Here is a 14,071-nt window from a genome sequence, read left to right as displayed (position 1 = left end):
GAGAAAGGAAGAAACCGGGACGGACAGTAACTCTCGGCAGTGGCTCTGGCTTGGGTGACACGGACGTCCGAGCCAAGGTGCTGGGACAAGAAGGGTCCATCTGTGCCAAGAGAGGGCCCCATGGCTGCGGCCCCGCGAGCGGGGAAGGGAGCCGCAGCGCCCGCCGTGCACACCCGAGAGGAGGCCACAGCAGCCCCCACCCGTCCTGCGCTTCCGCTGGCTGGACACCGGCCTCTGCGCAGACCCTTCACCGCTGTTCTGGGCCTCGGCGGAGAAACACAGACTTGGAACAGACCCCATCCAAGATCTGCCCCACAGAGTGAACCGTGAACCCGTCCATCCCATGTCGTGGAGCTGGTGTGCCCAGCCGTCTCCGCTATAGACAGCCGCAGGCACCTGCAGTGACACAAGACCCAGCGCCTGGGTTCTCAAGGTTTCTATTCCTAGAGGATGGTGGCGTCTGGGCAAGGGGCAGGCTGGTACAATTCTTTGGGTCCTACAAGGCAAAGAGAACTGGTTTTGAATAATATGAATAGGAATAATATGAAATGGAACATTATGCAGATAAGAACTTCCCAAATCCAGGGGAGGAAGGAGCAGACGCCTGCCTCTAGGAGGAGTGCACTGCTTGGGGGGGCGGGGGCAGGGGCAGGGGCGGGGGTGACATGCTGGGCGGCAAGAGGAAGGTCCTACAGACCTGGAGGAGTTGGGGTATGTGTGCCCCCGCGTATGTCCCACACAGAGAGTGCAGAGTCAGGACATGTCTGCTCTGGTTGCCCTAGTGAAGCTGGCCAAGCGAAGCTTCGGCAGCCTGTGGGACACCACATAGGAGGCCAAGTCCCCAAGGGCTCATGTTAGACCTGATCTGCGGCAGGGAAGTTGTGCTGACAGCATCAGGCTTGAGATGTTGACCAGGCACGTGGCGCCTGCACACGCCACCCTCCAGGGGAGGTTGGTCTGAGAAACCTTGGCTGGGCATCAGTCAAGGTCGTTCCCATCTCAAAAGTGACCTTGTGGCTCTGTGATCAGGTCCTCAAGGCTGCCTCCCCTCACCGCACCCCGGCACCCAGGGACCCAGCTTCTGCCGCGCACATGCCACGTATCCCTTTGTGAACCACCTGCACAGCCCACCTGGCAGACTTGGTGAAATTCTACCCCACTCTTCCTTTCACTTCAGTCCGGCCTTACCTGTGGTTTTCCAAATGAGCTTTTAGCAGCAGAACCCTTTCTTTGAACACAGTGTCAGTAGCCCCCCTACCCCATCTCTACAACAGCTACGAGCATAGCTGCTGGGAAGGATAAGGCTTGCCACCAATCTCATGACCTTGACACTGCCTCTCAGAGTCCTTCCTACCTGCGTACCTCTGGTTATCTGTGACCGTTTCAAATTACAGAGGTCGTAGGGCCACCCTTGACCCTGTCCCCACCGCCTACACCCTCCATATACTCTGCTCTGTCTTGGCCCTGTATCCCTCATTCTTGCCAGGATAATGTTCACTGACCTCCTGCATACCCTCTCGCCACCCCCCTCCCTGGGCTCTGCCAAGTCATCTTCCTAAAGCACAGTCTGATCACATCAGTCCTTTAGACCTTCCCTTAGGGCCCATGGGCCTGGCTCTCCACGGTTATTTCCCCGCCCCCTCTGTGTCAGCGCCACCAGCCTTAGACCATCAGGGTTATCTCTGTAGAGTGCCACAGGAAGCACTTTATGTGGGTTATTTCTGCGACGTGGATACTAATATGATCTCAGAGAATGAGAGGAGCGGTGTCTGACACCGCTAGCCTGGCCCTCACAGCAAGGCCATGGACTCTCCTGCTGGATGTGGACAGTCTTGCAGAGGCACCACATGGTGATACAGTGAGACAAGACATCATAATTGTGCCCAAGCACAGACAAAAACAAGGTCCGTGAGTCACCCACAGACCCTCAGACATGCTCTCTCGCAGCCGACAGCAGTGAGCCCTGCTCCTTCTCCTTCATCAGTTACAGAGGAGCCCCCCTGGGGCAGAGCTGGGGGGGCGGGTGCACAGAGCATCTGCTTGCAGAGGAGCTTCCCTCCACCCTGCCCGCCTAACAGAGACCACTCCCTGGGAAGTCCCTGCTCCCCAACAGCACCCAATCTGCTCAGAGGCTCCCTGTCTGTCAGATGGGAGTGTCAGTGCCCAGCCAAAGGCCAGTGGACACACCCAGCACGGGATGAGCTCATTTGTCTCATCTGTGAGTAGCAAGCCCACCATGGAGGGCAGCAGCGCGTCTCTAACAGGAGTCGGGAGACTTGCTGAAGGGTATGGGCTTGGGCTGGGAGACGTGTGGGCCGCTCGTGGTTGGCATATCTGGAGGAGGAGAGCCCAGGCATGGGGGAAGTCGTGTAGACGCCTGAGGTCAGTGTGTGCCTGGGTGCTTGTGGCTGGAGCTACCTGCGGTGGATTGGGTCACTGTCTTCAGTGTGCTGCATAAAGACTTCCTTCGGCTAAGATGGCCCTTTAAAAATGGTTTTATTGTGGAAATAGATAACATAAAATTTACCATTTTAGCCATTTCTAAGTGTGCCATGCAGTGGCATGAAGTACGTTTCTCACTGTTGTGCAAACATCACCACTATTCATCTCCAGAAATTTTTTCATCATCACTAACTGAAATGTGCCAAGAAATTCTGAAACTCTGACCACGATGGACTGGATTTGTTCTCATGCCTGAGACAACCAAGAAGTGGGCTACTATGTGAAGCAAGCATTCTTAGAACCTGGACATTGTGCAACAAAGCTCGGGGACTCCTGAGAGACGAGAGACCAAGGGGCTGAGCCCTCCCAGGGCTCAGAGGGGGCCGAGAGGGGGATCCCACGCAGAGCCTAGAGGACTCCCTGAGGAGAGGAGGTAAAACCTGGAGGGCAGGGAGACCAAGGTGGCTGGAGGGCGCAGGGCAGGGGTCAGCTGGGGAGAAAGTGACAGAGAGGACTTGGGAACCTGCAGCAGCTCTCCCTCAAGGGTTCAGTGGAGAACTAATGACCACGTGTGTGTGCAGAAACAACCCAGGGCCAGGGAAAGAATCATCCAAAAGGGTTAGACGGCACGCTGCCTGTGGTTGCGCGAGGCAGAGAGGCAACAGGTACCAGCAGCCACACTGGAAAGATTCTCGGTTCGTGGAATCCCCGTGCCTGGAAGAGTACGCAGGAGGGTCCCTGCTCAGACCCCACTTACCATATCAGAGAAAGATCTAAAAGGATCAAAATGTTTCCTGGCCACTGTGACCCAGACCAAAGCTCAAGAACATTTACAGGACTTTGGTGAGTGCCGTGAAGTGTGTAAACCTGGCAATTCACAGACCTGTACCCCTGGGGATAAAAATACATGTTTATAAGAAAATAAAAAAATTAATTTAAAAATTTAAAAAAAAACCATTTACAGGAATACAAAATACCCAACACTCAACAAGGTAAAATTCACAATGTCTAGCATCCAGGCTAAAAGGAGTTTCTAAAGGGTCATAAAGGAGAGAGCGTAACAAGGACGTAAGTGCAGACACCGGTTACATCGAGAGACCCCAAGTCTAACTTCCAGAAATAGAAAAAAATACCGTGGATGGTATCAGCAGCAGCTTGGATGTTGCTAAAGAAAGGGTTGCAGACACGGCAGCAGAAACTACCCCAAATGAAATGTGAAAACAGCATCAACGGCACCGGGCTGAGGGGGGCAACCTCATGTGGCCTGACACACAGTAGAGACTGTCCCAGAAAGAAGGGGCCCAAGCTGGGACAGAAGGGTTAGAGTGGAGGAAATGCTGGAATCTCTCCCACTTTGATGAAAACTCTGACCCTCAATGAGCCCCAAGCACGGGAACATGGAAGAAAGTACCAAAGCACAATATTACCAAATTGCTCAGAACCAATGATAAAGAGAAGAAATCTGAAGCCCTCAGAGAACAAAGACTTGTCCCCAACAAAGGAATCAAGAGGGGGAGGCCGGCAGGTTACAAGACACCACGTTGACCACCAGGCGTCGCCCCGGGCCGCGGCTCGGGCGAGCCGGTGCAGCCCGTCCCCCAGAAAGGAAGGAAGAATTCCTCCTCCGCACAAGCCCTGTGCAGCCTCGTGAGGAGGAAGAACTCTTCCTTCTGCAGGCAGAGTTAGCCCTTCTCTGGACGCGTCGCACGCTCATGGGCTCTCCCTAGTCTGCGGGTGAGTGCAGCGTGATGTCACCTAAAAGCACCGGTGAACTCCAGGGCATTCGTACCACAAATGACTGAGAGCAATTTCTCGTCTTAAAGCACTTTAGTAAGAAGTTAGTGATGTGTGGGCTCCGGGAAGAGGTCTGTGATGGTTCGTTTCTGTGTCCGCTTGGCTAGGCTCCGTGCCCAGCTGTTCCATCAATCGCTGATCTAGATGCTGCCGGGGGCATTTTTTTTTTTGAAGTTATGAATAGCATATCATTTTTTTTAATTTATGTATTTTTTCAGCGTAACAGTATTCATTGTTTTTGCACCACACCCAGTGTATTTTTTCGCCATGGTTAGCATTTAAATGAGCAAGCACGGAGTAGAGCAGATTGCCCTGCATGACGTGGGTGGGTCTTAACCCAAGCACTTGAGACCCTCAGAGTGAAGCCTGACATCCCTCAGCCGCAGCCCTTCCCGGTCTCCAGCTGGCCCCCTGCCCTGCAGATTTCAGATGTAGCCTCCCCAGCTGAGTGTGTCAATTCCACAAAATACAGCCCCTCGCCACCCCGCTTCCTGTGCGTGTGTGTATTTTACATACATGGGACACAAAGAAGTAGCAGCAGACCAGGGCCCGGAGCCCTGCCCACACAGTACCAGGGGAGGAAGCACCCCAGGAGCTGACACCCCCCTTTCTTTAGAGATGGAGGGGCAGAGGGAGAGTCTGAAGCAGGCTTGACGTGGGGCTCAGTGTCACCCCCCCAAGGTGATGACCAGAGCCAGAATCAAGTCAGACACGAACCCAGCAGAGCCACCCGAGTGCCACCCCCACATTTCTTAAGCGGCGAGTCCTAGAGTTCAAGGTTCCTGGGGTTCCCCGTGCCCTTGGCCATCCCTTCAGACTTGCCTCCCTAGCTTGTAACCTACAAGAGGAAAGGCTTGAGGGGAGAACATGAGTGCGCAGCAGCCTTGGAGGAGGGAGGCAGTCTGGGGAGACCCATCTCCGGAACTCCGGAACGCCGGACTGCAGCCGTTAGCCAGGCCAGCTGCTCACAGGGTGGGAGCAGCAGAGGTACTCACCTCCACTCCCCAGACGTGGGGCTGCAAACAGGAGGTGCCTACAAGCCCAGGCCTTACCTGGCAGCTGTGGTGGCACATCAGGATGCCAGGCAGCTCACCAGAAGCAGACCTTAGAGACAGGAGCGGTGGCTGGTGTACGTGGGGAGACACAGGGAAGGGGGAGGAGTTCAAGGCTGTCCTCAGAGTGTCAGGGGAGGGTGTCTGCCCTGGGGCTTGGGCCAGCGCTTTCCACTATGTGTTGTAGACCCCTTTACAGAGAGGGAAACCGAAGCGCAGAGACTAGAAATGACCTGTCTCCGACTGTGAGGTGGGCCCTGACAGACAGAGTGTCTGAAGCCACGGGACCCCATGAACGGGACGTGCCCAGCACCCCTAACTCTCATCCACGCAGACACATTTCCTGCCCCCCCCACCCGCAGAGAGCACACATGCTGTGCTTGGCGTTCTCCCCCGTGTGCTCTCTGAGGCTCTGTATGGGGCAGCTCTGTATGGGGCAGCTAGGCGCTCTGAGGCAGCATCTGACTGGGGCCGCCCAGACGTGCTAGGCATCTCCCTTCGGCCACACCAGTTCTGACCCTCAGCCTTGGCCGGAAGAGCACAGCGGCTCCGTGGGACTCTCCACGTAAAGGCTGGAAGAGCTTGAACAGTGTTGGAAGGTCCCCAGTCCTGACTGAGGGCCTGAACGTGCCGGGCAGCTGCCCTCCTCCCGCGGCGCTGGCTGCTCAGGCATCAGGGCGCTGCTGCAAGCTGCCCCGGGACACCTCCCCGTGGCTGGGGGTAGCGAGTGGTGAGTGAGCCTTGGGGCCTGAAGCAGACCACCAAGGTGACAGGATCCTCTCACGGATGCCCCTGTGGCAGCTTCCCAGGGACCTCGAGCTAGTGGGGAGTGGGGGCATCCAAACACTTCCGCTGTTCCAGAATGACCCAGTCCCCACTGTGGGGAATGCACAGGTCTCACTTCTCCTCATGCCCCGAGGGGATGAGAACAGATAGGGAAATGGCAGCAGAGACAGTCAGCTTCCCATGGCCTAGCCCATGGCCATAATGAGTGTCCTATTCATAGGACACTTTGGAACTGTGAGTCAGGCAGTTCCCTCACTGCTCAAGAACATGGGAGGGCTTCAGATCAGGAAACAGATCCCGCTCCCGGGCACAGACACACATCATTTCTCAAACAGTGTCAGAGGATTGCAAACCCCAGAAAGGCCCCCCTGGATTCAGCACCGCAAGAAGGAAATGTGCTTGGGGGTCTCTCCCAGTGATCCCAGAGCTGCTTTCAGGCCCCACCTCAGACCTGAGCTCAGCAGAAATCCTCCAGAGCACCAGCGCCTGGAAGAGGGCCAGGGAGCTAGCTGACATGCCCTCTGGGACCAGCAAGAGGGCACAAGTGTGCCGGAGGCTAGAGAGGGACCAGGAATGTTCTGGAGACTGTGGCCCCGTTCCAAGGCGTGTCTTTGTCTTTTCCTGTCACTGAAAGAAATGTGTGCGGGGAAGACACCGCCTTGCCTAGAAAAAGGATCTTGCACAAGCCTGACTACCCTGTGGAAGAGCCCTGGCCGGCTCTAGTGACAGTGAATCAGGCAGGCAGCCCAACCCAGCTGATGGGGGCAAGGAGAGCCCCCTGCAGGGACATGCTCCACCCCACTCAGCTCTGCAGGCAGGACAAGCCACAGAACCAGGGGAGAGCCTGCCTCTACCTGGAGGAGACTTCAGAGTCTAGATCTGGTCCCAGCGACCTCAGGGAATGGTCAGAGCCTCCCAGAAGGCCGTGATGCCCACGAGGCCGACTGTTCCAAGACTAGGAGACCTGTCTGTCCACACGGCGCCTGGACAGATTCTTCCTGGGGGCTCCTGCCTTCTCCTCCGGCTCCTCCGCACCCGCTGGGTCTGACTGCTCCATGGAGCTCAGCTGAGCTGACCCCGAGAAGGACAGACCCCAGGGCCCAGGGGCCTGATGTCAGTCCTGACTGGGTAGCCAATCCTCTGGGTGACCCTGGGCAGCCTCCTGGGCCTCAGTCTCCCGGTCTGTATGATGGGGGCAACCCTAACCTTCTGCCACGGTGTTGAGAAGGGGTTCGTCTTTACTTCCCTCCTGTACCTGCTCAGGGCTGAGCCAGGCAGGGTTTTGTGTGCGGTGACTCAGCTGAGACTGACAGACCTTTCAGGTTTGGTGCCTGATGGGGTCTTGGGTGGTCAAGCCCTGCTTGGGTCCCAGCCAGTAGCCCGGGGGCATGGTGTAGGACTTAAACGCACTTCTGCTTGGTCTTCGCGATACGGCAGGTAGGCTTCGGGTGGATTCCTTACCGTCTCTCCATAAACAGCACCACATTTCTCCTTTGCTGTTTTGACAAGTTCTACAGAGAGAACTGCGACAGAATTAAAGACAAGGAAAACACTTTTGACAGCGTGTGAAAGACATGGGCAGAAATGTGTCCAATTTGGCAGAGGTACTCTCTGAGCAGCGATGGGCAGGTCCGATGAGGGGTGTCCGCTGGCTGGGTGCCGGGAAGGAGCTGTACTTTCCTCCTCTACGGTCCCACGTGGGGAGCAGGGTGGGTCTATGGGCTTTCCTGCCCCTCCCCCTCCACCCCTCATCCTGGAAGTGGCTGAGACCTTACCAGCTCCTGCAGTCCTGTAGGGCTCCCGGGGTGCCCCAAAGACCTATACTGGCTCAAGATGTTGCTGGGGGGGGTGGCCAGCCCTCAGGAGCCAGAACCAGCCCAAGCGGACACCTCAGTTAGTAGGAGGGGCTCCCCTGGCGCTCAGCAGTCACCGTGTCCTCACCGTCCTCTATGAAAGACAGGGCATGGCTGGGGCCATAATCTTGCATCCCCTCTCAGCTAGACACGTAACCCAAATCCCCACCTGTTCTCCCTCAAGTCACACGCTGCCTTCATTAGGATAGGCCCCATGGGTGGCCCAGATCGGGGTTCCACGGTAGCACCGACAGCCATGTGACGGCCCCTCTTGGTAGCTTGCATGTGGTCATGAGTTCTCCAGCTGGAGGTGGTTCGTATCTCACCGGGCCTGGGGAGGGTCAGGGTGGGAGCCATCAGTGGGCTAATGTGGTCACCTGGGTACATGTCCTATGGCCTATGGGGCATTCAGATGGAGTCCCAGAAAGTGCCACAACTGGGAAAAGCAGGCTTGGGAGACAGTGTGGGAGTTGTCGGCACGTGGCCGACCCGAGCTGTGGGGATGTTGGCTCAGGGAAGAAGGGAGGCCAGCATGTGGACTGGGGCAGCTTCGAGGAGGACACCGGGGGCCGGCATCCATGGGGCAGGTGCGGGCTGGGGCAGAAACCAGGAAGGGACCACAGGCAGATGAGAAGGCGGCCCCGTGGAGGACGGAGCCATAGAAGTTTCCAGAAGAGGCCAGGCTTCAGAGGCCTGCATATTGTAGACCCAAGAGGCAAGAGAGAGGCAAAGACAGTAGGAGCAGGGGTGGAGAGATGGGCCTGGGGAGCAGGGAAGGCCCACGACGTCTCTCCTAAGGGTTAGCTGCCCTCCAAACACACCAGATGTCCCCAGGTACCTTGGACCCTGTCTGACTCAGACCGGGTTTGGAAATCGGGCTCAGAATGTCTAAGCATTGTCCTTTGTCAGGTCAGATGGGAGCTCCAGGTGGGCCTTCAGGGCCAGATTCCCAGGGAGGCCAAAGGGGTTGACAGATCAGGTTGAACATCCAAACCTAAGTCAGGTTAGAAGCTCCGAACCTGAGGCTCGCCCTGTGAGAGCCGGAGCCCCACCCAACACTAAAGTGGGAAGACGGTGAGCGGCCACACAAGGGCAAAAAGCCAAACACAAGCGTTTAAGCAACAAGGGAAAGAAGAAGGGGGGAGGGGAAGAAGAAGAGGAGGTGGGGAGGAGGGAAGGGGAAGTTCATGCTCCACATAACTGCAAAGTGCAAGGGTGGGCAACCTTCAGTTACGGCTGGATCCAGGAGCTGTGGAAGGATAAGCGTTCTCTCATCCTCCTTGACCTCCCCAGGAAGCTCCCCATTTCTCAGCTCTGCTTCCCTCCAGAATGTCCAGACTCTCTCCTACTGCAGATGGCTTCCTCTTTGTGGCCAGAAGAGATGGCCTGTGGCAACCCCCACCCCGCCCCAACCCCCTACCCCGTCTGACCACCTCAATGGGGAGAATTCGCTCTGAGCCCAAGAGAAAGTGGTGCACTGCAGGTGCTCAGTCACGTGGGAAGGGGCAGGGCACTGTGACTTAGACCTCTCAGAACCACACCTCAAGGGAGAGATGTTGGTGCCACATGGGGGAGCAAAAAGAGAACCAGACGAGAGACAGAGGCCGGCATCATCACACACACGCTCCTGGGTACAGTCAGAGTGGACTTTTATTAGGAAATCACCCTGCAAACACGCCGAGAAGTGCTGTGCTGTGGGTTCCACGCATTTCCTGAGGAAGGGGAGCACAGTATCGGAGCTGCCAGAGGGACAGGGAGCCCGTGAGTGGGAACTGCTCGGCGCCACGTGCGGCGAGCACTCCTTCACAGCAGCGCGACTCGGCCCTGGAGAACCAGCACACAGACGCCACACGAGGACCACGCCAGAGCACACACACCTGCGCTACACTGAAATAAATGAACAATACAGCGTGCCACTGGCTGCTGCCGTGCCTGAAACAAAAGGAACCAAAGGGACAAAGAAAACCACAAAGTCTTTCTTTCCATTGGACCCTGGGAAAAATATCCCCAAATTATCAAAATTCCTCAGTTACAAAATACTTTTTTAAAAATTCCATTATTAAAAGAATAAATAACAAAATATATAAAAAATAAGTAGGTTGCATCAAAATTATAAGAAGACTTCTATATATAGAAGTTAGAGCAAGACTTTTTTTGTGACCTTTCATATAGTCCGATCATGGATTTTGCCTTGATTTCATGGATTTCCCTCTCGTGGTGTCCTGGCATGGGGTCTAGTTGTAATAGTACAAAATTAATAAATAAAAAGGTTAAATAAATAGCAAATGTTAACATAAGAGGTTGTGAATATAAATACTTACATCTTGACAAAATTAAATAATTTACAGAATAATTAAACTAACTACTTTTTTATTTCTTCCAGGAAGTGCAATTCTCTACGTTTAAATACTAACTTGAATTGTAGTCACAACCGATCTGGACTCTATTTACATGTTAGGGACATTGCGTTTAACACTTTCTAGTACAATTTTTTTCTCATCTTGAATGAATGGATCTTAAAAGAAATGAATCTTGGTGGTCTCTAAATTAGGGATCTATCCCTGACCCTGCTGACGCTGTCCCCATCTCATTCGAGCGTGGCCGTGACCCGGGTAGTGCGGCAGTGACAGGTCACGGGCACGGTGGACACACAGAGAGCCGGAGACCCTGGCCCTGACCTAGCCCTGGATCTGAAGGCTGCTGCCCCAAGAGGGAGCGTGACCCCGAGCTGTACGTGTCTGTGCAGGTGCCAGCCCCCCGATGTGTGAGGTGCTCTCCTGTGGAACATCCAGGCGCATCCCAGGTTGGAGCCCTCACGGTGACCACGGGCTGTCGGTCTCTTTCTAACCCACTGGAACGGTGCTTTATTCCGTCCTTAAGACAAAACTAAATTAAATGAAAACAGAAAACACACTTGCCACATGGACCTCATTGAGCAGACACGCATCCTTGGCCGCGTGCTCCAGGCTGACGTGTCACCCACACCACCCGCCCCATGCCCACGGCTACCCTCCCAGCCTCGACAGACAAAGGAATACTGTGGTTGCAAAGTCTGAAACTTCCCTGAGAACCTTGTCCATGAGCTTCCACTGGAGACTTGGAGCTGCCCTTCAGATCTCTTTCAAAAAACAAAAATAAATCGCTTTGTAATACGCCGTGCCTTGCCCTGCACTCGTGTGGGGAGGTCGAGGCCTCCAGCCTGGCAAGCCCGGTGAGAAAGACACGGGTTTCCAGGCACCCCTTTGGATAAGCCTGCCCTGGGCTGCCAACTGGTCGCTGCCAGTTGGGCGTCTCCACCGCGGGGGCAGGGCAAGGGAGGTAATCGATGGAGCCAAGTCGGGGTGCCCCAGGTGTCCTGATCGGTGGGGTGGCTTCTGGATGGTGAGCTCTAGACCTGGATGCCCCTCACAGCCCGTTTGATGCTCTCCAGGAGGTCCTTGTTCTCGGGGTTCTGGTAGCACTCCTGGTTGGAGTACATGTCAGTGAGGGTGCTCACGTAGGCATCGAAATTCTGCTCACATATTGGCTCCTGGGGAACAGAAGTGGGTCAGCAAGCCCCATCCGTACAATGGGTCCGTGATTTTCAGAAGCCACAGCAATCTATGGGTGAACACAGCACGCCCCCTGAGACAAGCCCAGGCCTTCCAGGGGCACCACCGGCACCCTGGGGCGGAGACAAACATGAGTGTTCGGCTGCAGATCCCACAGCCCTCGGGAGACGGAGAGCCTCCATGGCCGGCAGCCTGGGGGGCCGAGCGCCTGGACTGAGGCCCTTCAGGCAGGACCCCAGATGCAGAGAGGTGCCCTGCCCTCCTCACCTCCCCCAGAGTCCTGGGGCTCAGCCACCAGCTCGGCAGTGTGCCCGCAGGGCCACGTCCTGCTCACCATGTGCGGAAGGCGGATGTTGGCAAGACTTCGGATAAGGGCCTGGCTCAGGCCCGACAGCTCCAGAAACAGGGCTTCATTCTGCTCCTCAATGACCTTGTTCTCCTCCTCGATGTTCTTGAGGCTCTTCTCCATGGAGGAGATCTGCACCAGACCAAGACGGGAAATGCCTCCTGCCGTGGGAGTGCCACGGACCACGTCCCTCTCGTGCTCCCAGGACACACCCAGCTATCTGTGTCACATTTCATGCCTCTCTGGGAGCGGGCAAAGAGGCCGGGACCCTGGTGCCCGGATGGAGGAAGGGCTGCGGTGACGGAGCCAGGGGCCGTGTAGAGCCACAGCCTTCTGAGCCACCTCTGTCCTGCAGGGTCAGGGAGGAACACAGACTCCGAAGCACCCTGGGCTCACGTCCCAGCCCACCACCCGCTGTGCTATTAAAGTTCACCATGTTTCTTCCTCCTTGTCTGTAATGGGAATACTGCATCCATTTTGTGGGGGTCTGGCCACCTTTGGGTCTTCCTCCCACCAGAAAGACCAACAAAACGCCTTCACAAAGCTGTGGAAGGCAAGCTTCTCTTTCTGCCGGTCCTAGCTGAGCAGAGCCCCTCAATGACCCCTCCAGCACACCCCCGAAGGGAAGGCGACAACAAGGCTGACAGTCATGGCCGGTCCTGCCTGCCCTGGGGCATCTCAGGGTCAGCGCAACCCTAGGTCCAGGTTCACAGCTGGTGTGGGGAAGGTGGGAAGCCTGCCTGGGGCCTGGTCTGGAGAAGACTTGCTTGGGCGGGCAGCTCCCAACCGAACTGCATCCCAAGGGAGCTCGAGCAGTGGCTGAGTGTGACTCACTGCACCATGCCTTAGGTGCAGGAAGGTGAGCTGCCTTTTAGGGGACAATGCAGGGAGTGGGGTGCTTTCTTCCAACCACGCGGCTGGGAAACATCGTGCTTCAACGCCTGGTAACAAGTCCTTGGCTTAAAACAGTTTGAGTAGGAGTTAGGAGTCTGCCTTCTCCTTGCCCGAGCCTTTCTGCAGAGGACAGGACTGAAAACTCCCTCCAGAGGAAAGAGGGCTCTGAGTCGGTCCAAAAAATGCTAGGGAATAAAAAGGTGGAAATCAGCGAAAGAAAAGAAAAGAAAAGGAAGGAGGGGAGGAAAAAGAAAAAAGAAAAGAAGGGAAGGAAAGAAAGACAAACAAAAGAAAAGAAAAGAAATCAGAGCAGCTGCCCCCAAGGCTTGGGGAAGAGAGAGAGCAGTGAGAGACAGAGGGTGACGGTTCCACAGTGATGTGTCTCAGCACCCAGAGATGCCCCAGGAACTCCTCTGCTTCTACTGCCTGTGAGCCTGAGGGAAAATGATGCATGGCAGAATGAAAGTCCTTCCTGATCTCCATGGGCTGACGCTATTTTTATCTAGGCTTCCAAGTCCAGCATAAAAGCCTCTTGGCCAGTAGAAGGAACAGCATAACAAGACACGTGGGCCTCCAGTATGTCACACTGCAGCCTCTGGGAAGGGCCTCCCCACCTTCCCATCTGTCCTTTCTGCCCTCAGACCCTGCAGGGTCCGGTCACCTCCTTGTCCCTCTGTCACTGCCATAGGGGACAGAGCTACGTGGGGCCCCTCCTTCTGTGCCCCAGCTCTGCTCTGGCCCCTACTCAACAGCTAAGGATGGGGCTTCTTTCCAAAATAAGAACCTCATTGATTTTTTTTTTTTTTTCCTGATGGCCAGTGTTCATTTTGGGGAAATCACAAAGATATGCTGCACATACTCGAAGTAATTTGTAACCTTATCACACAGCAATAGTGACTCTTTCAGGGACAGACACATTCCCATAGAAACGCGTTTCTCTTCCAACAACCTCACAGAGTTGATTTCTATTATTCTACCAGTAAGGACATCAAGGTAAAGACTGATAACAGGTTTGCCAGGTCACTAGGCTGCTACATGGCAGTCTTGGGGTAGAATCAGGCTCCGGCCCAGCCCTCAGAACCCACCCCATGATATTATTCCTTCGGACAGGGCCAGCAGCCAACCCTGACCCCCCAGCCAACGGGACTCCCAGCATGGGCACCTCAGGACCCCTACTGCTGGAAGAGCTATCGAAGCTGGCAGGTGTGGCTTGTTCTGAGTGTCCCTGAGCCTAACAGTGACCTTGATGAGGAGCTCAGCTCTCCTGCCTCATGGAAGAGGAGGCTGAGAGGACAAGGACCCCTTGAGTTGAGGGGGTGGTAGGTGGGCAACACCACCCACCTGGGACTGCAG

General features: G+C 55.5%; 1 protein-coding gene across 1 annotated transcript in view; it reads right to left on the bottom strand.

The window, feature by feature from the left end:
- Positions 1-9,559: 9,559 nt before the first annotated feature.
- Positions 9,560-14,071, bottom strand: part of MYT1 (myelin transcription factor 1) — a 45,876-nt gene continuing 41,364 nt past the window's right edge. Inside the window, exons 21-22 of the mRNA XM_059407497.1 lie at positions 11,813-11,956; positions 9,560-11,456 (exon numbers count right to left, since the gene is read on the bottom strand). Coding sequence (XP_059263480.1) covers positions 11,316-11,456; positions 11,813-11,956 — 285 coding nt within the window. The 3' untranslated portion in view covers positions 9,560-11,315. The remainder of the gene's footprint in view (positions 11,457-11,812; positions 11,957-14,071) is intronic.

Source organism: Mustela nigripes, chromosome 7 (genome assembly GCF_022355385.1).
Source record: "Mustela nigripes isolate SB6536 chromosome 7, MUSNIG.SB6536, whole genome shotgun sequence".
In the NCBI taxonomy this organism is placed as follows: Eukaryota; Metazoa; Chordata; class Mammalia; order Carnivora; family Mustelidae; genus Mustela; species Mustela nigripes.
This window is presented reverse-complemented; position numbering and strand designations above follow the sequence as displayed.